The 22,914-nt window shown below is 37.3% G+C and overlaps 1 protein-coding gene across 14 annotated transcripts in view; it reads left to right on the plus strand.

The window, feature by feature from the left end:
• PTPRD (protein tyrosine phosphatase receptor type D) overlaps positions 1-22,914 on the plus strand; it is a 2,135,645-nt gene that overhangs the window by 1,983,273 nt on the left and 129,458 nt on the right. For 13 of the 14 annotated variants that reach the window (XM_079926376.1, XM_079926379.1, XM_079926370.1 and 10 more), the window contains 3 exons: positions 3,072-3,162; positions 8,283-8,492; positions 15,611-15,771. In XM_079926376.1, coding sequence (XP_079782502.1) covers positions 3,072-3,162; positions 8,283-8,492; positions 15,611-15,771 — 462 coding nt within the window. The remainder of the gene's footprint in view (positions 1-3,071; positions 3,163-8,282; positions 8,493-15,610; positions 15,772-22,914) is intronic. The other variant, XM_079926373.1, reaches the window with a different exon arrangement.

A 22,914-nucleotide genomic window follows, 5' to 3' on the forward strand; every position in this document is an offset into this window, starting at 1 on the left:
GCAGAAATCAGTAAGAGAAGACCATAGCATAGCTGAATTGTACGAGCTTCCAAAAGGAGGACTTATTGTGATTTTAGCAAAGGGGTAGAGGAAAAAATATCTGCAAGAAGCAACAGTGAACCAGGAAAGAAACCCAAACCCTAAACCTGAGGTTCATGGGCAGAGGAAGAGGGATAAATTAACAGCCACCACGTGAGAAGTCTGCAAAGAAAGCAGTATCCTCAGGGGAAAGTTAGGCTTCAGGAATGGCGAATACGAGGTTCTTTACAAAGTCACAGTTGCAGAGAATACAGTTGAAATGTATGGATTTGGACCCAGGAGTTCCAAATTCCCAACACCCCATTTCTTTCAATAGGTGAGAGCTGCTTTGAAAGGCTCCACTTTGGCTGCTCTAGATGAATGCTTTCGTGACCGTGGAGAGAAAAGGTTATGGATATCCAGCCACACTCTTAATTAATTGCTATGGGGAAGGCTGTTCAATTCTTATCCGAGCCACAAATGAAATGAATAGTCGGGGAGTGCTGCAGAACGGATTCTTTCTTCATGTACAAGAACGGCAACTCAAAGTATGAAAGCAGAAGAAAAATTAATAGGATTCATCAGCTTAACCTTGATTTACAAGATTCTGAACGAGGACAGTGGGAGCTCCCTGATCATGTGCAGTATCATTACTTTAGGCAAAGAGAAGCTGTCCTGACTTTGTGCAATTGGTAGTGAAAAGCAAGAGGTTCCCTGACAAGTGTGTTTATCAAGTCCATCTGCAGTGTTATTTTGTACGCTAGGTTGCAGCCCCTGTCATTCTTCTCCATGCTCATTTAACATGATGGACCTGTTTGGCAAATCCTTCGGGTGGTGGGAGGACAGCAAGAGGAGGAAGCTTACTCTGGACCATAAAAGATACTGGCCTCTCTCACATACTCCACTATTCCTTCTCATTACCCTCCTTGATCGTCATCATTGTTTGTAGGAAAGAAAATGGATGGCTAAGTGATGTGACCCCGTGAGCCTGATGAGTTGCTCAGAGCACCATGGAGAACGGATTCTGCTGTAGTTGTCTGGTTTGACTTGAATTATTGATCAGGGGGAAGAAAAAGTTTGAAACTCTCAGGGAGTTTCACTGTGTCCTACTGTGTCTGTGTTCAGATCCATCTCTCCCACCATGATGGTCAGTACCGGCCAGTAGCAGCTGGCATCTGTGAAGTGCTACGTGACACACACTGTGCTAAGCACTTTGTGTTCATTTGTTTTATTTCTCCAGAATAAGTCTGATATTATTTACTCTCAATTTCAGTATATGCAGCTGAGATTCAGGGATGTTAGATGATCAGCCCAGGGTCACACAGCTCATGAGTGGCAGATCCTGAATTCTGGGGCAGATGTATCTCTAGATGCCGCATTCTCTACCGGAACACTCTAGATCAGCCCTGCCCAACAAATGTAACGAGAGCCACATGTGAAATACTACACTTTCTAGCAGCTATGGTAAAAAGTACAAAGAAACAAATGTCATTAATTTTAATTTCATTTTTTACAAAACACGTTATATCCAGAATATTATCATTTTAACATGTGATCGCTATTAAAAAATTATTGCTGAGATAGTTTACATTTATTTTTCATACTAAGTTTTTGAAATCCAGTGTCTTTTACAGGTAGAGCACATGTCAGTTCAGACTAGCCACATCTCAAATGCTTGATAGCCGCAAGGGGCTAGCGGCTACTATACTGGACAGAGCTGCTCCAGACTCTGTTTGTGGAAACAGAGTTCATTATCACACAGGATTTGCTGAGTTTATTACACGTTTTGCTTTGCGATAAGAACAAACAGGCCTTCCTGTGTGTACTATTAGTCTCTGTAATATATTGTGATACAAGCTTGATAGCACCCATCCCGTTCTCATCCCTTTCCTCTGAGAGGCAGAGGTAGGGGGGTGTGTGTATTCATTTCCACAATAAATTTCCATAAATGAAACAAAAGCAGATTATTGCCATAGTTAAGAGATATATCTCTCTCTCTACATATATAGGTTTGTATCCCCTTACTATCTGTTTTAACTTGAGCGATCATTCAGTCTCTGTGTAGCTGTCTTTTTTCTCTTACCTGTCCTTAAAGGATTTTTGAGAGGGCAAAATGAGATTATGCATTTACTATAATACCTAAAAAGTAGGAAGTGATTAATGTGGTGGCAATTATTATACCTTATGTTCAAGTAACTATACCTTGTATAGTTACTACCAAAAATCAGGATGAGCAGAGTCCCTAACTCTGAATATAAGAGCACAGTGTACACTATACGGAAGTTACAAAACAACTTTACAAATAACCCACATCTATTTGGCGACAAGGAGCCTTTATACATAAGTTGTAGTTGGCCGTTCTCAGTGTGACGACTCGCTTACTTTTGTCCCTTCCTATAGAGGTATTATACTGAGACCTATTTTGAAAGCCCTTAGGTAGTGACTGTCTTCAAATGTCTGCAGTACCTACCTTAAGGTTTGCAATTTGATGGGTAGAAAGAGAGGGGAACCTTTACATCTTTATATAATTGTGAGATGATGAGTAATTTTTATGCTTTTAACTTTTTATCCAAATAAAATGTATTTTAACGGTGTATAAAGAAAATCATTGTCATCGTCATCGTGTAGGCATTTGGATGAGCTTAGAGTAATTTTTATTACACATCTTCTTTAAAAAAATCATCTTGTAAATTAATGTCATAGAAAATTCTTGGTTCAGCAGCCTGTGGTGGTAGATTTCAATATACCCACCTTGTATGTGTCTAGCACCGGGGTACTAACGAACTATTTCCACTCTGTTTATGATACCTAGTAAAGGTCAGTCAACCATGGTGATATTACCATACAAGATCACTGAAGTCACACATAAATGTCTACCCATGTTGTTTTTAAAACTGAACAAACAGGTGGTTATTTGCCATTGATGGACAAGTCACTCCATATCCATAATTTGCCTTCAGTCTCAATCTTCAGGTCTGTGGAAGATTTAAGGATATATCCATTTTCTTTTCCCTCCAAACTAACCTTATTTTTGTCTATCTATTCTTGTGCAGAGGTTACTACATAATAATTGTGCCTTTGAAGAAATCTCGTGGGAAATTTATCAAGCCATGGGAGAGTCCAGATGAAATGGAATTAGATGAGGTAACTATGTGTTTCAGGCTGTGCCGTTCATTAGTTATTTAATTTTTAAAATAGCCCTCTCCTCTCTGTGGAGACCTTTCAGCATCTAATCTGGGTGCTTACTCCTACATGGCTGGCTGGTCAGCTGGCTACTCAGAAGGTTCACTGCTACGGGTGTGTTAACCTCTTGGGGTCCCAACAAAGAGCTTTCTGATTTAATTAAGAGACATTAAGCTGCTGTAAAGCTTACAACCTATCTGATCTTTGTTGGCTTTAAGATTCTGCCCCGTGCCCCTTGTAAAACATGATGCAGAGGTGTGGAAGGTGAAGTGAATTGTCAGCAAAGACTTAATCACCATTGCTATGAATTCCAAGGTATGCTTCGTCAGTGCAATGGTAGCTGAGGCTGTTAAAAATGCTAAGTTGCAGTTTGCACCAGAGTTCAACACTTGACCTGCTATGTGTTCTTGACCAATTTCTGACAGAATTGTGCTGGTTAGCACATACTTGCTTTATTCTGTATTTTGTAAGATATCAGAATCAAAAATGCATGAGCTTCAGGGGCAAATAAAACAAATCACAGAATTTTGAGCTGAGCAAGAAATACGGTACAAACAACAGAGCAAATACTAAATACTAGTAATTTCTAAAATCTTACATTAACAATAGGTACCTTGGTACTCTTTTTTGCAAAAAGAACATTTTTTTTTTTTAAAGTAAATGCATAGTATATAGAACAGGATCTAATTTTGACATACTTACGTTTGGATGAGAAAACTGTGCTCAAAAGTGTTAAGCCAGATCCCTAGAGGGCCACAGCAGGTTAATGGCTGGGCTTCACCTTCTGTGAAAGACTATACAGGAGAGACTGTACAATTTTAACATGGTTTTAGATTGAATCAGTTCAGAAGTCAAATATAAAAGGCCCCCATTAGGGGAAATATGAGATTTTAATTGATTGGATTTATTTACAACATGTTCTATATCTTATAACCCAACCTGTTATTTTTAGGTATTTTCTGTCCCTCAAATTAGTGCATACAAAGCAAGGAAAAGCAGAAATTCCCTCACTGCATTACAGGGAAGTGATGTTTATTTCACACACGTCTGCACTAAGGAGACTGTGATCTCGAGAGCAGGGCTGTTAGCTTCTTTTGACAGACATGTGTCATCCCTAGAAGTATGTTTCATCATCAACCACTTCATTTATCTGAGTTAAACTTGATCAAGTTCAGAAAGGGAGATGAGTTCAAGGTTAGGACTATGCTTTTGTGTCACCGCTTAGTGATTAGATGAGCACTGAAGGAGTATAAAATGAGACACATTTCAATCATGCTGTCAAGTAATTTGTTATAAATTTTACTTTTTTTTTTCTGCTGAAAATAAAGGAACAAAATCATTTTTTATGATGTCAGAGGAGTACATCTGAATATGCGATTTGATGAGCTAGCTGGTCTCTAAACAAGCAAGGCATGTTTTACCTGCAAGTGACTAATCAGTTAATCCTGACATAGTCTTTATTATTTTAATCAGTTCTCAGCCGAAATGCAGAATTCAGTTGGAACTGGATTTAAAATGCAAAGGCAGCTTGTAAAATCTATGAATCTTTCTACCTATTAAAAAAAAAAAAAAGTTTTCAAGGAATTAACATCCAAGCCAAAAATGACATCAAATCCTTAAAAAAAAAGCTTTGCTTAGAAGTGGAGCCATTTGGTTGTAAGTAATAGGAAGCTGATTCTCTTTTACAGCTAGGTTTCAACCTCCAAAATGCACATCAGTTCTAATGGATTAAAGTATAGAGCTATATGACATTGAACTTTCTTGCAATTACATTCTATGGGTCTCTGCTGCTGATTCCCATAACAAAGGGTCATTTTAATCATCCCACAAATTGTAGTGCATTAATCTGTATAATAGTTTGATAAAGAACATTTATTAATTCAAAATTTGGGGGTCAGGATGGGTTCTTTCCCACTTTTCTTACTGATATAATTGAGACCACATTGTAGAATTAATGGTGGAAGAAATAAGATATGCATTGACTGGAAAATGAAAATTATTTCTGATAGAAAACTAAAGCCCTTGGTATATCTTCTGGAAACCTCCAATACATCTTGTAACTATTGTGGAGGGGAACTAATGAAAGTAGGCTATGGCCTCACTTTGTGCTTACTCATCCAGTTTCTGATCCCTACAGACAGGTATTTTTTTTCTACCATGGATAATAAAAGCACTGTAGTAATTTTATCTATAGCTTGGTACTGCCAGGTTTGACAAAGCAGTGTTCCTCTCTTAAATGTATTTGACCAAGTGATTTTTTAGAAAGGCCTATAATTCAAATCGTTGAAACCCCAATCATCAAATAGAATGGTAGCCTAAGGGGATTTCCACATGCATGCCTCACACCTAGGCCCATAAAAAATGGAAAGAGGCTTTCTACACAGAGTCACTCTCGATATTATCTTCTGAGCTCATTTATCCTTTGTCTGGGGATAATCTTCACATGATAAATTCATAGACTGGAACTCTTAGTTGTCAGGGTCAGCCTGGGCAGAGCAGACATTGATAGTCAAAATGAATTCTGGACAGGATGACTCCTAAAATGTTAGTTATATTTAATTCAGGAAAGGTCTTGTAATACATCATAAGCTTTTCATCGCATTGTACTTCAAAGGCTTGCTGTAAAATAACGTGGTCATTTGTGGTTGGAACTTCAACATAGTGGCTCACTTCAGTGTCACCTGAGCACACTTGACCCATTTAAAGTATAACACAGGGAGCATCCTACAGAGATTAGAGCAAGCTACAGGGCCAGGGTTGATGTTCCAGGTTTGACCTTAATGAATGGCAGCATTGGGTCTTAGGAGCACCAAAACACTAAAATCTGTTAAAGTACTTCCTCGAAGTCTTCTAAAGAAACCCTAGCAAAAGGTACTCTTAGGGATGACAGTGATATGGATGAATTATGACAGTTGCCTGCCTACATCTGAAATATGAATAAAATCAAGGTAGGGTTTGATCGGTGAAGTAGAAGAGGGGACACAGTTGCATAAACAACTGATGGTAAATGTTTCCGATTAACCAACTTCAGAAAGCTTTTCGGCTCTTCTGCACTTCATTTGTCCTTCTCTAAGTAATGGCCCATAAATGACTACATATCAACAATAACCTATGTAGTGACTTTTCAAGTATATCTTAAATATTTACATCAGAATTTTAAAAATACATGTTAAAAGAATCTAGGAAAAAGACATCTAAGTACACAGTTATCTGTGTTAATGAAAGCAGATGCACAAAAATTACATATCTAAGCATAGACTGAGTTAAAAGAGTTAACATTATTAATTTAGCCTAAATGTTGCAATTATGTTTCTTTGGTATTGTGCAGCCATTAAGTAAATAAAAATATGGTTGGAAAAAATCTCTTACATGTAATTTCATTTTATTTCACCAATTGAATCCACTATTGTCACTTTCTATTCTGCCTCAGTTGCCTCACTTATAAAATGGGGATAATGATAACTTATTTCATGGAGTTTTTATGAGTAAATGAACTAAGCCCTATTTAGTCTCCTGAGAACGGTGCCTGGCACCTAGGAATTGGTTAACAAAGAAAAGCATTATTGTCATTATCATCATTATTATAAGACCTAAATGTGACAACAGGATTGAAAGATAGCGCTGAGTTTCTGGACTTGCTTTATTACAACTCAGTTGGTCCATAATTGATCAGTCTACCTGAATGTATCATCAGATGGTCCAAATTTGCTAAACAAGTTCTGCTGTGTTTTTTATAAAAGAACTTACATTTCATGTAATTTTAATTGTATCAAGAAACTCAGACTTAACAGAAAATTTGAGAACATTTTAAGTATTCAATAACATGGGCACAAATTATCTATATAACCAAGAGGGTGATTTTTTACATTTTTAAGTTATAATTTTGACCAGCTGAGCACATGTACATTCTGTGTTGAAGAGACTGTAGTTTACCATCAGGTTCCTAACGTAAGGATTTGGTATTTGCCATATATACAGTCTGCAGCCGTTATTATTACAGAAGCCTGGCCTTCATTGCACCAGGTTCTCAGATAGTCTTTTCTATAGAGATAGTAAAACAAATCAGAATTCTTTCAAAACACCAGTTAAGTTGTCCCTTACATCAAAAGGCATCTCAGACTGCTATAAACGTCTTTTTCTCTGTTAAGCCCTATAAAATACCAATATTTAATGGAAGCAGACAGAGATAACTTAAACATCATTTTGAAATTGTCATGAAATATCATTAACATGAGTTTCTCCTAATAAGAGTGAATGCAAAGCAACAGAGTATCAAACCATAATTTGTCCTTTTTTTCTTTTAGAAATACATGAAGGATTTCTGTGTGTACGTGTTTATATTTGTTTTCTTCAGTGTAATATTCAAATTATTTTTTCTCTACCCTGCCTTTATTGCCTGGCAAGATAATTCAACATCTCCAGAGAGCTATTAGCTCCAGAAAAACTCGGTGCCATGATAAATGCAAGGAATTTTACCATTTTATCCCAAATGGTTAATCAAGGAACCAAGTCAAGCCAGAAATCGTTAAATAAGTGACCATGTCTATTTAAAATGTCAATTAAAAATTGGTCATCAGATTCTATTTCTGCTGATTTGAGGGGATATACATCATACAAGTTATCTCATTACTAAAAGTAATCTAAAATGGTACTAATCTCTCCAAAAAGTTGGTCTTTGAACGTTTTGATGGCTTTATCTGAGGGTACTACTTGTTGAATAGTAAGTGATAAAGCCTGCATGACGGGCTTTTGTGAATCAAGCTGAATTTTTTCCACAGACAAGTTATAATGCATTCTTGTCCTCTGAGAGGATTTCATCAGAGTGGACAGTGATGTGAACTACCAGTAAAGGATCTAATCGTCCAGTGTTTACAGCCTGAGCCTTGCAATTGCAATTCAGTGCCTTACCTTTGGAAGACAGAGAGACTGAGATTTAGTAATGCTGACATACTACGCGTATTGTGGACACACTGTATTTGGGTTGTTCCCAGCCCTGAGTTAATTTCTCCCATTAAATTGTCATTACATTGGGTTATTGTTGTTTACATTTCTTTCTCTGTTTCCCACTTTTTTCCCTTAAGCTGCTTAAAGAGATATCTAGGAAACGCAGAAGCATCCGTTATGGGAGAGAAGTTGAATTGAAGCCATATATTGCCGCTCACTTTGATGTCCTTCCCACTGAGTTCACCCTGGGGGATGAAAAACATTATGGTGGATTTACAAACAAGCAACTCCAAAGTGGTCAAGAATATGTCTTCTTTGTGTTAGCAGTGATGGAACACGCAGAGTCTGTAAGTTAATTATGATGGCGTCCATCTAATTTCCTATGGTATTCTTATACATTTTTCACCAGAATTTGGTTATTTGGGGATACATAGGTACATGCACCCTAATTATTTCTCAAGAGATTTCGCTAACTTAGATGTGGTAACAGGCTGCCTACTCTTTGAACACTGCTGAGTAGTCTGCTTGAGATTTCGTTACAAGTAAGGCTGTGTCCCTAATGATAGGAAATTTAGATGGACATCTAGTTTATGAAGTGCCAAATTGATAGGGCATGGTTCTTTTTGTTGTTGTTTGTTTTTTGTTTTGGCATTTGTATCTCTTAATCCCACACCCCTCTCTTGTCCTAACCCACTCCCCCACTGGTAACCGCTAGTTTGTTCTTTGTGAGTCTGTTTCTGTTTTGTTATACACATTGGTTTGTTTTATTTTTTAGATTCCACGTATAAGTGATGTGATACAGTATTTGTCTTTTTCTGACTTATTTCACTAAGCATAATTCTCTCTAGGTTCATCCATGTTGTTGCAAATAGCATAATTCTTTTTTTACGGCTGAGTAATATCCCATTGCATATATGTACATTTTCTTTATTCATTCATCTGTTAATGGACACTTGGGTGGTTTCCATATCTTGACTATTGTAAATCATGCTGCTATGAACATTGGGGTACCTGTATGTTTTCAAACGAGCGTTTTTATTTTCTTCAGATACATACTCAGGAGTAGGACTGCTGGATCATATGGTAGTTCTATTTTTAGTTTTTTGAGGAACCTCCATACTGTGTTCCATAGTGGCTACACCAATTTACATTCCCACCAACAGTGTATAAGGGTTCCCTTTATTCCACATCCTCGCCAACGTTTGTTATTTGTGGTCTTTTTGATGATAGCCATTCTGACAGGTTTAAGGTGATATCTCACTGTGGTTTTGATGGGTATTTCTTGGATGGTTAGAGATGTTGAGCATCCTTTCACATGCCTGTTGTCTGTATGTCTTCTTTCGAAAAATGTCTATTCAGGACTTCTGCCCATTTTTAATTGGGTTGTCTGGTTTTTTGATATTGAGTTGTATGAGCTGTTTATATATTTTGGATATTAAGCCCTTATTGGTCACATCATTTGCAGATATTTTTCTCCCATTCAGTAGGTTATCTTTCTGCTTTGTTGATGGTTTCCTTTGCTGTGCAAAAGCTTTTAAGTTTAATTAGGTCCATTTTTTGTTTTTTGCTTTTATTTCTTTTGCCTTAGGAGATCCAGAAAAAAAAAATGCTACAATTTATGTCAAAGAATGTTCTGCCTATGCTCTCTTCTAGGAGTTTTATGGTTTCAGGCCTTACATTTAGGTCTTTATTCCATTTTGAGTTTATTTTGTACATGGTGTGAGGGAATGTTCTAATCTCATTCTTTTACAGGTAGCTGTCCAGCTTTCCCAGCACCACTTGTTGAAAAGACTGTCTGTTCTCCATTGTATGTTCTTGCCTCCTCTGTAGTAGAATAATTGACCATAGGTGCATGGGTTTATTTCTAGAGCCTCCATTCTTTTCCACTGACCTGTGTGTCTGTTTTTGTGCCAGTACCATAGTATTTTGATTACTGTAGCTTCATAGTATAGTCTGAAGTCAGGGAGCATGATTCCTCGAGCTTAGTTCTTTTTCTCTCAATATGGTTTTGGCTTTTCAGAATCTTTTGTGGTTCCATATAAATTTTAGTGTTGTTTTTGATCTGGGAAAAATGCGATGGGTAATTTGCTAGGGATTGCACTGAATCTGTAGATTGCCTTGTGTAGTATGGACATTTTACGATATTAATTCTTCCAATCCAAGAACATGGAATATCTTCCCATTTCTTTTTATCATTTTCAAATTTCTTCATCGATGTTTTATAGTTTTCAGAGTATAGGTCTTTCACCTCCTTGGTTAAGTTCATTCCTAGATATTTTATTCTTTTTGATGCAATTTTAAACAGGATTGTTTTCTTGCTTTCTCTTTCTGATAGTTCATTATTAGTGTATAGAAAAGCAAGATTTCTGTATGTTAATCTTGTAACCTGCAACTTTACTGAATGTATTTGCTAGTTCTAATAATATTTTTGGTGGAGACTTGAGGGTTTTCTATATATAGTACTTGTCATCTGCATATAATGACAGTTTTACTTCTTTCTTTCCAATTTGGATGCTTTTTATAGGGGCATGGTTCTTAAGACCTTTTGATGTGACCCACATCTGGATAGGAGGGTGACAGCCATCATTGCTCGTCTCCTTCCTCATCCTCTTAAAATGACTGTTTTCAAATATATGTTTAATATTAGGTATGTTGCATAATACCTAGTAGATCTTAGCCTGTGTGATTACAGTAGTAACTAACAAGCTCTGAGATTAAACATAGTTAATTTCCAAGTATTTGAAAATATTGATGGGGGGGTGATTGTATGTATTTTATTCTCCTATAACTACCAGTGAACCCATAGTGCTTTCTGCCCAGATTCAAGGGAAGTTCTATCTAGGAAAAGGCAAGCATAGCCTGGGTTTTAAATTATAGCAATTTACCAGGGACTTTATCAGTGAAAAGCCAAGAAAGTTAGAAAACAATTCAATAAAACAGAGAATTCCTAAGGTCCTCTAAATAATGAGTTGTCTTCTTTTATGTAATTCATCTTGCTCTTATGTCATTCTGCGCATCAGTTGCTTTGAATGTTAAAAACAGAGGGAGAGGGAGAGAGAGAGGGCGAGAAATTGTAGATGGGAGGGAGGTAGATTTTGAAGTGGCGGTTCACATTAACATTTAATATACATATTCAAAACTATACCTTTCTAATGGGGCTTAAAACTGACAGGTGTGGCAACTAGATAGAGCCAGTCCCTTCCCCGGTATAGGAAGTGTGAGATATATCAAAGATTTCTCCACATCAGGTGTTAGCATGTACAGTGGGGCTTCTCTTCAAATGACTGAAGGAATTCCCTCGTGGAAAATCAAAACACAAAGGCAGCCTTTCTGCCTGGTTTTTTTGTGTGTGTGCACAGGATGTCATTTGAAAACAAAGTGATGGGCTTCCTGGAATTTTAATGCACGGATGTGCTTTCTCTTCCTAGTTGAAGGTTTTAAGGCAGAACATCAAGGGAATGGAATGTTGGAACCATCTTATCTTTTTTTTAATGACTTTTAGATATTTGAAAGAAATTTTCTTTAAATAGCTTTAGGACATTTCCGAAAGCACGTTCAGAGCACTGAGATAGATCAGAGAATCCAGCAAAAATGGAATCTCATCAGATCATGCACTGTCAGAGACTCTGGTTTCTAACAGACATTTCAGCTACTTGATACATTTCAACTAGTGTTGAAATGTATCACCATTGATGAATAGTTTACCTCTTCCCTTAGTATGTCATCTCACTGTTTCATTAATTATATAATTAGGATTTCTTCCCAAATATGTATTGTCTAAGTTGCCCCTTTTCTCCATCATCTTTTTCAACATCGCTGTCAAAGCTAACAGTATTTCCTTTATGTTTCCTATGTGTGTTCATGCCAGCATTTATAGACTTGTACCCAGCTAGTATAATGCTCGTAGTGATACAGTCTTTTGTAAACCTCAGATTTTCAAGAGTGATTGTTAAAGTGGCTAACCACTCCAAGGGTGGGATGATAATTTGCATACAGAAAATATCCCCCTTCCCCCCACAAAGACATGAGCTTTTCCCCAATTAACTGCCTCATTAAGAATATCAAAGGACTGGTTTAGAGTGACCCAACGTTTAATCTTTTCCATTACTCCCACATACTGAACAAATTCTACTTTTCATAAGGCTGATATCATTTTACTGTTTTGTTTTCTTTTCATTTTCACATGTCTCTGTTTCCTGATTTGGGTTGGAAATCTATGTACTTTGGGAAAAACCTCTGCTTAGATTTCCATCTTGGCTAACCAAGATTATTATCTCAAAGGCTCTTGGTAAAGAATTTCAAATCAGAGAGTTTTGCTTACTTAAGTCTCCCAAACAATTTGAGTGTGACCTACAAAATGGAAAGGGGAAAATTTAAACCAAAACAAACAATTAATTATATAAAAGAATCATGTTTCTTGCACATAGAGTGTATTTGCTAAGCCCTTTGTGTAAATCCTTACACTGTACATATCTTTTTTGTTTTGTTTTTTTTTAAATCAGCCCCTAAGAAGGTTAGAAACATATTGAGTTTTTGTATTCTTTAGATGCATTAGAAAATCCAAAAGTCTGCTCAATCTCTTTCCTGGACATAGTGAGGAAAATGGAAAGGGAGAATAGCATACAGGCATTTCGTGGGCATGTGTTCTCCAGATTGACTGCTGAGCTTGTCCTACTTAAAGCAGAATATATGCGCTAATTGTTTAAAAATGCAGACTGAAAATAATTAAACATATTTACCGATAGTGGAAAAATGAGTATACTCTCTCGTGCTTTAATAATGTCAGCCATTTGAAAAAAAAATGATCATTTTATTTTATTCAACAGAGATTTTCTGGGAACCCACTAAATGCAAAGTTCTGTACTTGCTGCTTTAAGCATACAAACTGTATATAAATCTTTACCTTCAAGGAGTTTATAGTTTCATTAAAGAAGATAAGGCATGTACACAAATGAAAAACCAAAATAGAGCCTGGCCACTACCATTAAGGAACAAATAACTTCAAATTGTTAAAATGACTTTTACCTACATTTTGTGAAATGACCGATTATTTCCAGTTAAGGAGAGGCAGCTTCAATGGAGGCGAAATTTAAGTGAGGCCTTGGAGTCGGATTGCGGGAGCTAAATGTCGTGGAACTTGTGAGAGGGTTAAAGTAAAGAGAGAGAATAGAGCATTTTGGTAGCAGCAGCAAGAAGTCTATTGTGATGGAACATGTTATATGTGGTAAGAAAGTTTCAAACAAAATTGTGGAGGCCCTTAAGAATCGTGCTAAGATGTCTAGCTTTTATTTAGGAATCCCTAGAGAGCCTCCTGAAGGTTTTACGGATGCAGTTTAGGATAACTCTAGCAGCAGTGGAGACTGTTAGAGGAAGGAAGAAATTCTTGATACGGTTTGGGGGAACATGAATGAGGTAATGAGAAATGTGGTTGTGTGAGACTGGAAAGGGGGTGGATGGACCTGCGGATCATCCACATGTGCACGTGTCCTTTTGAATTATGGTTTTCTCGGGGTATATGCCCAGTAGTGGGATTGCTGGGTCATATGGTAGTCCTATTTTTAGTTTTTTAAGGAACCTCCATACTGTTCTCCATAGTGGCTGTATCAATTTACATTCCCACCAACAGTGCAAGAGTGTTCCCTTTTCTCCACACCCTCTCCAGCATTTGTAGACTTTTTGAAGATGGCCATTTGGACCCGTGTGTGGTGACACCTCATTGTGTAGTTTTCATTTGCATCTCTAATAGTGATGTTGAGCATCTTTTCATGTACCTTTTAGCCATCTGTATGTCTTCTTTGGAAAAATGTCTATTTAGGTCTTCTGCCCAGTTTTTAATTGGGTTGTTTGTTTTTTTAATTGGGTTGTTTGGTTTTTTTTGTTATTGAGCTGTGAGCTGTTTGTTTGTTCTTAAGACATGTGGGGCAGCTCGTGAATGTGGACTGGTCTCTAGTGGGAAAAATAGTATTTTAAAGAGAGGCAGAGTCACGAGAATATTTTTCTGAGCGAGTCTAAAATAGGACAGAACAAAACAAGATATTATAGAAACAATTCATGCATATGCAGTCCCTTCATTCACCAAGTGACTTTCCATATATATATATATATATATATATATATATATGTATATCTTTGCAGCTTTATTGAGGAATAATTGCCAAATATAGTGGCACATATTTAAAATGCACAATGTGATGATTCTATATAGTTCTGTATACACAGACTCTGTGATTACCAAGCTCAAGAAAATTAACTGTTTGTTCGTTTCGTGTGTATGGTGAGAATGTTTACGATCTACTCTCAGAAACTTTCAGGTATACCGTTCTGTGTCACTCACTATAGTCACCTTGCTGCACTTTAGATTTTCAGAACTCACTCATTCTTCTTGTAACCATACAATATATGTCTTTCTCTGTCTGGCTTATTTCACTTAGCATAAAGCCCTCCAGATTCATCCATGTCATCGCGGATGGCAGGATTTTCTCCTTTTTTTCTCCTTTTAATGGCTGAATAATGTTCCATTGTGTGTGTATGTATCTGTGTCTATAGAGAACCACATTTATCCATTCATCCATAAAAAGAAACTTACGTTGCTTCCATGTGTTAGATATTGTGAATATACTGCAGAGGACACAGGTATGCAGGTATCTTTGAGACAGTGATTTCCTTTCCTTTGGCTATATACCCAGGAGTGGGATTTGTCATATGGTACTTTTATTTCTAATGTTTGGAGGAACCAACATACTGTGTTCTATAATGGCTGTACCAATTTACATTCCCACAGTGTATTTAAGGTTTTCCTTTTCTGTTATACCAACCTCTGAGCAGTACTGTAATAAAATTAAATAGATATGCTAAATCCTTTTAAGTAAGTTCTCAAAATGTTATCTTCTAAAAAGCCATATCATTATCACTTTCATGCGTGTTGCAGTTATAATTTGAACACTGGACTTTTCTTTTGCAGTTGTAGATTTTGGCCTTCATTTTCTTGCAAAGGTGCAGTACGTAGGACTACTTACATAATTTAATGCAATACCGATAATTTGCTGTATAAATGTTACTTTCTTGTAATTTGGTCTCAGCTGAGTGAGTGATGATATCTTAATGGCTGGACCGATAATATTTTGTATTTTTCTCATTGCATGTAACACATTGGCACAATGTAAATGCTCATTGAACATTTTGTGACTGCTTAATTGACTGGTCCTTCATAAGATCATTTAATATGCCACATATAGATCCCAGTGAAAAAGTATCTATGGAGTAATTTATACCATCAAAAATGATTTTATTGTAAAATACTTTAAAGGAAATTTCGATTACAAAACCTCTTTTCTTCCTTTCTCTCCCCTCCTTTTTTATTTTACACACTTATTATCAAATCCACGATGTTCTAATGCTCAAGATACTTTCTAGAAAGGCATTATTTTCTAACTAACTAACAAACACAGATTCTGTTTTTCCTCAGAAGATGTATGCAACCAGCCCTTACTCTGATCCTGTTGTGTCAATGGATTTGGATCCACAGCCAATCACAGACGAAGAAGAAGGCTTGATCTGGGTTGTAGGTCCTGTCCTTGCAGTGGTCTTTATCATCTGCATTGTCATAGCTATTCTTCTTTATAAAAGGTAGGTTTGCCCCATATTTCTATTGCAAAGACTTTATTATCCTTCTAGGGTCATTGTGTGGTTGATCTTAGTAGAAATACTTCCAATAATCACTGGACAAAACGGTGTCCATTAGCGTTAGAACAAAACGTAAAGACTCAGCTATTTAAAATCTCATTCACCATGTGGTATAGACTCTGTTGCCCAGCAGGCATAGATCCCAACCTCCATCTTCTGAGATACTTACTTACTTATGCAGAATGAGCGCTTTGCATGACAGCTGAGATGTTACTACATTCACAAGCAGATAGTCCCAAGGAAGCTCACACTGGATTGTTTCAGATCAAGTTGGCACATTTGCGTCCAGTTCATAAGTCTAACTAACTTGCTTGTCGGCTGAGATTCCCTGCCCTCCCCCCACCCCCGTGGCTATTTTCAAAAGTTAGCAAAAGTGGCTAAAAATAGAAGAGCAAAGAAAGAAAAGATAGGAAGAGGATGAACTTTTTCCCTTTCCCATTTGTGTCCAAGAGGAAATGCAAGGTACCACTTTCCTTTAGAAAAAATATAACCTTAGTCTTGATACCCCCACGTATCCATATGATTTAGTGTCTGACCACAGGTGGGATGCAAATAACCCACATTTACCTGTGTTTTCTGATCCACTCTTGTCAATCCCATTTCTGCCTCCATTACACATAAGCAAGATTTCTTCCCCTAGGTCACTGCTTAAGCAGTTGGATAGAAGACGTGAGTAATTCTTCTTCCCCTTAATCCTTTCTGACCTAAAAAATACAATAATGTATAAAATTTTAACAATTACCATCTCTCTTAAACATGTAGAATGACTGAATTCTGAATTCTCTCTCTCCCTTTATATCAATTTTTCTTTTCTTCCATTCCAAATTTTATTTTCATGAACCTTTAATCTGTGTTTCCTTTGTAGTGTGTCATCTGTCGGAATGCCACTGTGAAGTTACTCTCTTCCTTCTACTGCAAGATAGTTTTTCTCTCTTCTTCCCTCACTATAACCTTGACCTTCAAAATTAGATGAGAATGTCTTCATTTTGATGCTTGCTCACATGTTTAATCTGACAAGATATCTTATTTTCATTATCTCTTTTTCCCACCCGTATATCTCCCTTCATTGGGTTTACATTAATTATTCCTACCTGCATTCCTTTGTTCTTGGAATAGCTCTTTTTTCATAAGCTCTTCTTTTGACTCAAAAACATACTTTTCAAGACAGACACTTCTCCCTTGCAAAACTCTCTCTTATGAGGCTGTATTCCATTCTATTCCAGAGTTGAGAAAAAAAGGACAAGTTAGTTAAAGAAGTTCATACCATAGCCCATTAAATCGCCTATCCTTTCTAGAATTAAAAAAAAATAAATCCATCATTATTCTTCCCGATCACTGCCATCACTCAAATTGTCCACTCCATAAAATAATAGCTGAAAAAGCAACTGCTTGACAGGCCCAAACATCTTAGTTGATGGTTTCAATCTTCCCATCCCAGTCTGTATCTTATCAGTGTGCTGTTGTATTTGATCCCTTCGCTCTTACGTAAGAGCTAAAGGGCAGGAAGTGCGAGGTCCCACATACTCCAGAACAGTAAGAGATCCTATGTGAGTCCGAGTCCAAGCAACAGCTTTGCTGTTCAGGTACCGCACTTATTACCAGGAGAGAATACAAGAAGAAAAAAGTAAAAAGAGAATTCTAATTGTTTTCTGTGAAACATTCATTTAAGTGGTAACATCCTGCTGTGGGAGTCAGACCAGAAGACAACTGGTGGCTGACAGTTGCAGTTCTAGATCATATCACGTGACATTGTGTGATTACTCAAAATGAACAAGATGCTTACCTTTTTTTAAGTGGTGAATCTATCCGGCTATCATTAAGTCATGCGTGCATTGGCCAAAAAGTTCGCTCGGGGCTTTCATCTGGAAAACCCCGAGCGAACTTTTTGGCCAACCCGCTAGAAATCCTTTTAAAGTTTTCTTTATCCACACGTGCTTGAAAAAAATAAACTCAGTTATAATTTTTCCTAATCCTGCAAAAAGAGGCATCGTATTTAAAGATTTTTATGACTGTTGAAGTTGCATTTCAGTGTGTGCATATGTAAGCATCGTCTAATGCAATTGTTGGGAAATGCACACATCCTCGAATGCTAAGTATATTTAGCTAACCATCTGAAAGCCCATGAAGCATTTCTGAAATAGAAATGCTTGCTTCAGCAGTAAAGAACATTCCTGACTTGAAATTCAAGTAGACCCAACAATGTCCTTCCTGATTATCATGAAACAGTTCAAGAGGAAATCTTCTGTAGGCAATGAATAGTGTCTTTAATAGCTTGGATCCTGAGCAAAGAAAATTATATAACAAACAAACACACTATATCCCTCTTCTTAGGTGCCTTTCAGTTTATACATAGGTCACTGGTAATGACTCAGAATGGAATGTATTATTATTATCAGCATTATTATTTTTAAAGTATTATTTCACTTCCTGTGTGCAAATAATACTTTGAGTCGGGAATGAGTATAAAATATTGGTGATGCACATATATCCTGTTGGTAATACACACCTGTTTACACGACTACTTGTGTTAGGAATGGGTCTGTAGCTGTGGATGCTTCGTCCATATAAACAAATACATTTCACTGAGCTCTCCGAGGAGACTTTGAGACTTATCCCTATTAATTATGTTAAAATGGAAGAGCACACTTCCACATTCTATTCATTTGACTTTGTTTTCAATTTAATCATTTGAAAACTATAATATATTGATAATCAATGATAAAACATGTCACGGAGCCTTTGTAAGGGCCTAGAGGGCCATCAGAATAGTAAAACGTGTTTGGTAGGTCTTTAGTGTTAATTTCCTTGCACTAGGAATTTTTGGAAATCCGGTACTCTATATGTGATACATACAATGATTTAACAATTTAAACTGCAGAGAGAAGAGGTAGCAAAGTTTAGAAAAATACTGAACTAGGAAGCAAGAAACCTGAGTTCAAGTCCCAGCTCTGTGACTAGCTGGCTAAATGGGGTAGAAATTCATGCTACCACTCCTGGCCTCGGTTTCTTCACTTTTAGAAAATAAGTATGTAGATTAGATAATTGACTGACTTTTTTAATCTGAGAACCTAAAAAAAAACCAAGTAACAGAATTAATACTATATTATTTCTGCCTCCAGTGCATGTGTAAGTTTTCTAAATGACTCCATGGTGCCCTTCATCTATCCTCCCCTACAAAGAAAAAAGAATCCATAAAGCAACTGAATGCTCTTTGATGTTCATCTACCCTGCACATCTGCTACACATGTAAGGCTTTTCAGTCGCTGGTTCTAAAACTGTCCAGGAATTATTCCTAGAGAAAATATTCTTAAAATAAAATGTTAACCTGACTGACTCTACGAAGAGCATTTCAAGATGGCTGAGAAGTATTTACCGTGTAGTATGGAAGGAAAAAAAAAATGGATTAGGAGGTTGGAAAGCGCTAAGGCATGGTCTAGACCAAATTCACATTCTTGAATAGTAATAGTCTAATGTGGGTGGACACTGTAGAGAGTAAATAATTTCCATCCCCACCCCAAGATGTTTAGTTTATGTGTGAAGACCATGAGGTAGCTGTGACTAAAATACAGACTTCAGCTTTTTCACCTTTTCCCAGATCCAACATTGGCTCCCTGTGGGCTCTGCCTCTTTAAGTCGTCTTTTTGTATCAACCCTACGTATATTTCCAAGGTGTTATCAAAGAAAGCAATGCAGTCCAGACTATTCTGAGATGCTATGAAGAAATAGGCTGCCACGCCCCCCCGCTCTGGGCAATGCCTTCCCTAAGCCTGGAAAGCCTTTCCTCTCACTCCACTCCTCCTGGCCTGGCAAAACCTAACTCACCTTTTAGAAATAAGCTAAGCTAAGATCCGCTTACTAAATGAAAGCCTTTCTCAGTGACTGTCCTCCTCATGTCCTCTGTGCTGTACCAGTTCAGGCTGCCTTAGGGTCCCCTGCTGTACGCTCTTAGAGCACTTTCTACTTCTCTATATTATAGAACCTACCCCATCACTGCCATTGCCCATTTTCTTGGCTTTCTCCCCCCACTAAACTGTAGGTCAAGGACTCCGTCTTATTCCTCATTGTATTCCTTGTGCCCGGTAGAGTGCATGGTACAGGGGACTACTGAATAATCAAATTTACACAAGTCCAATAGTGATACACTCAGTTCCCTCCTCTTGTTTACTCCATCACTGCTTATCACGTTCATCTTGACTGGCAAGAGCTGTAATAAAACCCTCAGCCTGTAGTTTAAATACACCACTTCCAAAAGAATTCAAACTTAGATATTGGTACCAGCTATGTACCCATGTGTGCAGTAAGGCTGACATTGCTGTGGCAGAGGGAGTGAAGCGCACGCCATGCACTGGTTCATCCTAATATTCAACAGCCTTTTCGTATACAGAACTGGCAGTTCACTAGGTATTTCTCTTCCTCTCAGAGGAATAGCTTTTCCTACAACTGATTCACTGATGACCTCACGGATTAAAACTAAGCAAGCTGAGGACATTGGTAGGAATTTTTGCAAGCCTGGTGCAACCAGCTAAATTATTTTAAGAATAAAAAGAAGAACCTGTGTGTTTGATATCATTTTCATTATTCACTTTGTATGTGTGTGTTTGTACAATTTAAATGTGGACTTTGTATTTTTGAAAAGAAATGGACTGGATTGCCTTAAAGCCAGATCCTCCAGCAATATGGGTGTGTATTATGTCATTCGCATTGAAGTGGACCTGGCACCTTTATTTTTCGCACTTGAGAACTCCCTAAACACTTTACAATTGGCCTCAACATGAAGACCGTTTAGATGAATTCTCTTCAGGTGAAGGTTATACTCTCTGCCCAAAGGACATGGTTAAACAATACACATATTATCACAGGTGAAAGTGTCTATGAGAATGAGCTGCAAGTGTTCCCAGACAGCAGCGCCTCTGTGACTAGGAAAATACCTGTCATGTCAGTGGCCGGTAATAAAAATACTTTTCTGGATTAGCACAGCTATATAAATGGGTCATGCTCTGTAGATCTATAATGATGAATATTATATTTTCCAAAACTGAAAATGTATTTAATCTTTTACTAGAAAGAAAAAACTTACGATCACCTTACTTGTCAAAAGGTGTTTGAAGAAATCATTTCTGCCACTTTCGTAATCTGGTGGTGTATTATGCAATTGTGCAGATTTCTGTGCAGGTCAATGCAATTTGCAGGTGTTTTAAATCATTAAAGGAATACTGTATCTCTTAACTGAAGATTCTTAAATGAACTAAATTTCTTATATGGAATGAGGTCATATTCCCATTAAGTACAGTAGCAGTTGTCTCATGGCGTGTTTTGTAAAAATCAAATTATATCTCTACCATCAAACACTTCCTGCGATATAATTAATTGTGGCAGTGTTTTGTGGATTGATGAATGAAAGCGAGTCTGACACTAACACACACACACAAATGTTTTGCTTAGCCATGTACGCTCATGTCTTCCATTTGCTTCATGTCTAGAGGCCTTTAAATATTTTGATATGCTATCATTTTCTAATGTGTTATATATCCCTGATTCTGAGCACTGTTAAATCTTGGTTGTCATGGTTACTCTTGTTACCATTGGCCAACTAACATTTAGCCTTTCTTTTTCTTTCTTTGCTGCATTAAAATGGAGCAGTAAACCTGACAGGTGAGGAATAGAGAACCCCTTTCATGCTCAGTCCAAAAAAAAAAAAAAAAAGATACGGGTAGACTTTGGAGGTATTGAGGGGGCGAGGGTGGAGGTTGGATATAAAAGATGCAACTGGCAAGGGGAAGATGGACGAAGCCTAGATATATAAAATAATTTTGATATTAAAATGATTTGGGGGGAAATAGTTTGTCTATATATGAAGACTAGAGTATTTAAAGCCAAATTTAGAAGGTACTAAAACCAGTCTGAGTTTTGTTTGTAGTCAAGGTTAAATGAGCATCTGTATGTGTTAATGTAAGCCATTTTTCTTTTGTTTTTACTGAAAGTTTGATCTCAAGACACTGTGTACAGGAATACTAGCATTCTCACACCCTGCTAATGTTGATGTCAGTGCCTTAGTGAAAACTTATATTTAATTCCAAATTATTTTCCCTGTCTTCCAGCCTTGAATAATACTAGCAATAATAACAATAATAATCCCTATACTGCTTATTTGTTGATCAGTCGAAGCTAACCCTGCAGCTTTCTAACACATACCTAGATGTCTATATATGAATTCCTGATTAAACTAAGAAAAGGATCTCAGTGCTCCTCTAACACGCCTCCCTCCCAATGTTGTATTACAGGGGTTCTCTGGGAGTGGCCCCGGGACAAGCAGCAGTGGCATCAGCGTCACCTAGGAACTTGGTAGAGACACAAATTCTTGGCTCCCCCAAATCCCAGAACTACTGAATCAGAAACTCTGGGAGTTGGTCCAGCAGCCTGCCGTTTAAACAAGCCCTCGTAGGCGACTCCGATGCATACCAAAGTTTGAGAATTACTGCTGTATTATTGTCCCTAAAATCACTTATTACACTTTCACTGGCAGGAAACTCAGACTATCTCTGAGAAGGTGTGCTTGCCATTAATCCAGCAGGAAACACATGCAAAATAGTTTTTCTAGCCCAAAACCAAAACACTTTGACTCTAGTTAATACACTCAGAGATCCACCTTCTCATTACAACACTGTCCTCATTTCACAATTTCATCACTACCTTCTCGTTCTATTAAAATGAAATGGGCCACAAAGTAGATATCATCTTTTAACACTCCTTCTCTATTTTATAAGTGAAGAAATTAAGAAGGTTTGTAGTTGACTTACCCAAGGAGATTCACACCAATAGTCGTAGAGTTGGGGTTCCATTCTTAATGATGTCAGAATCGTTAAGTGTCCCAATTGATTTCTTTGACATCTCTATGAATATTCAAATAAATATATTTCTTCCAAAAGCCTGTACTCGTATGTCTGAATATCTTTGTTCCAAGTAAATAGATATATATGATCTGCCACAAGATCATCCTTTTGTTTTTTTCTCCCCACCTTACCTGTAGATAAGAACCAGGTGAGAATAAGTGAAAATAAAACCCCGCTTAGACCACAGAGCAGCATT

Source organism: Stenella coeruleoalba, assembly GCF_951394435.1.
Source record: "Stenella coeruleoalba genome assembly, chromosome: 7".
Classification (NCBI taxonomy): Eukaryota; Metazoa; Chordata; class Mammalia; order Artiodactyla; family Delphinidae; genus Stenella; species Stenella coeruleoalba.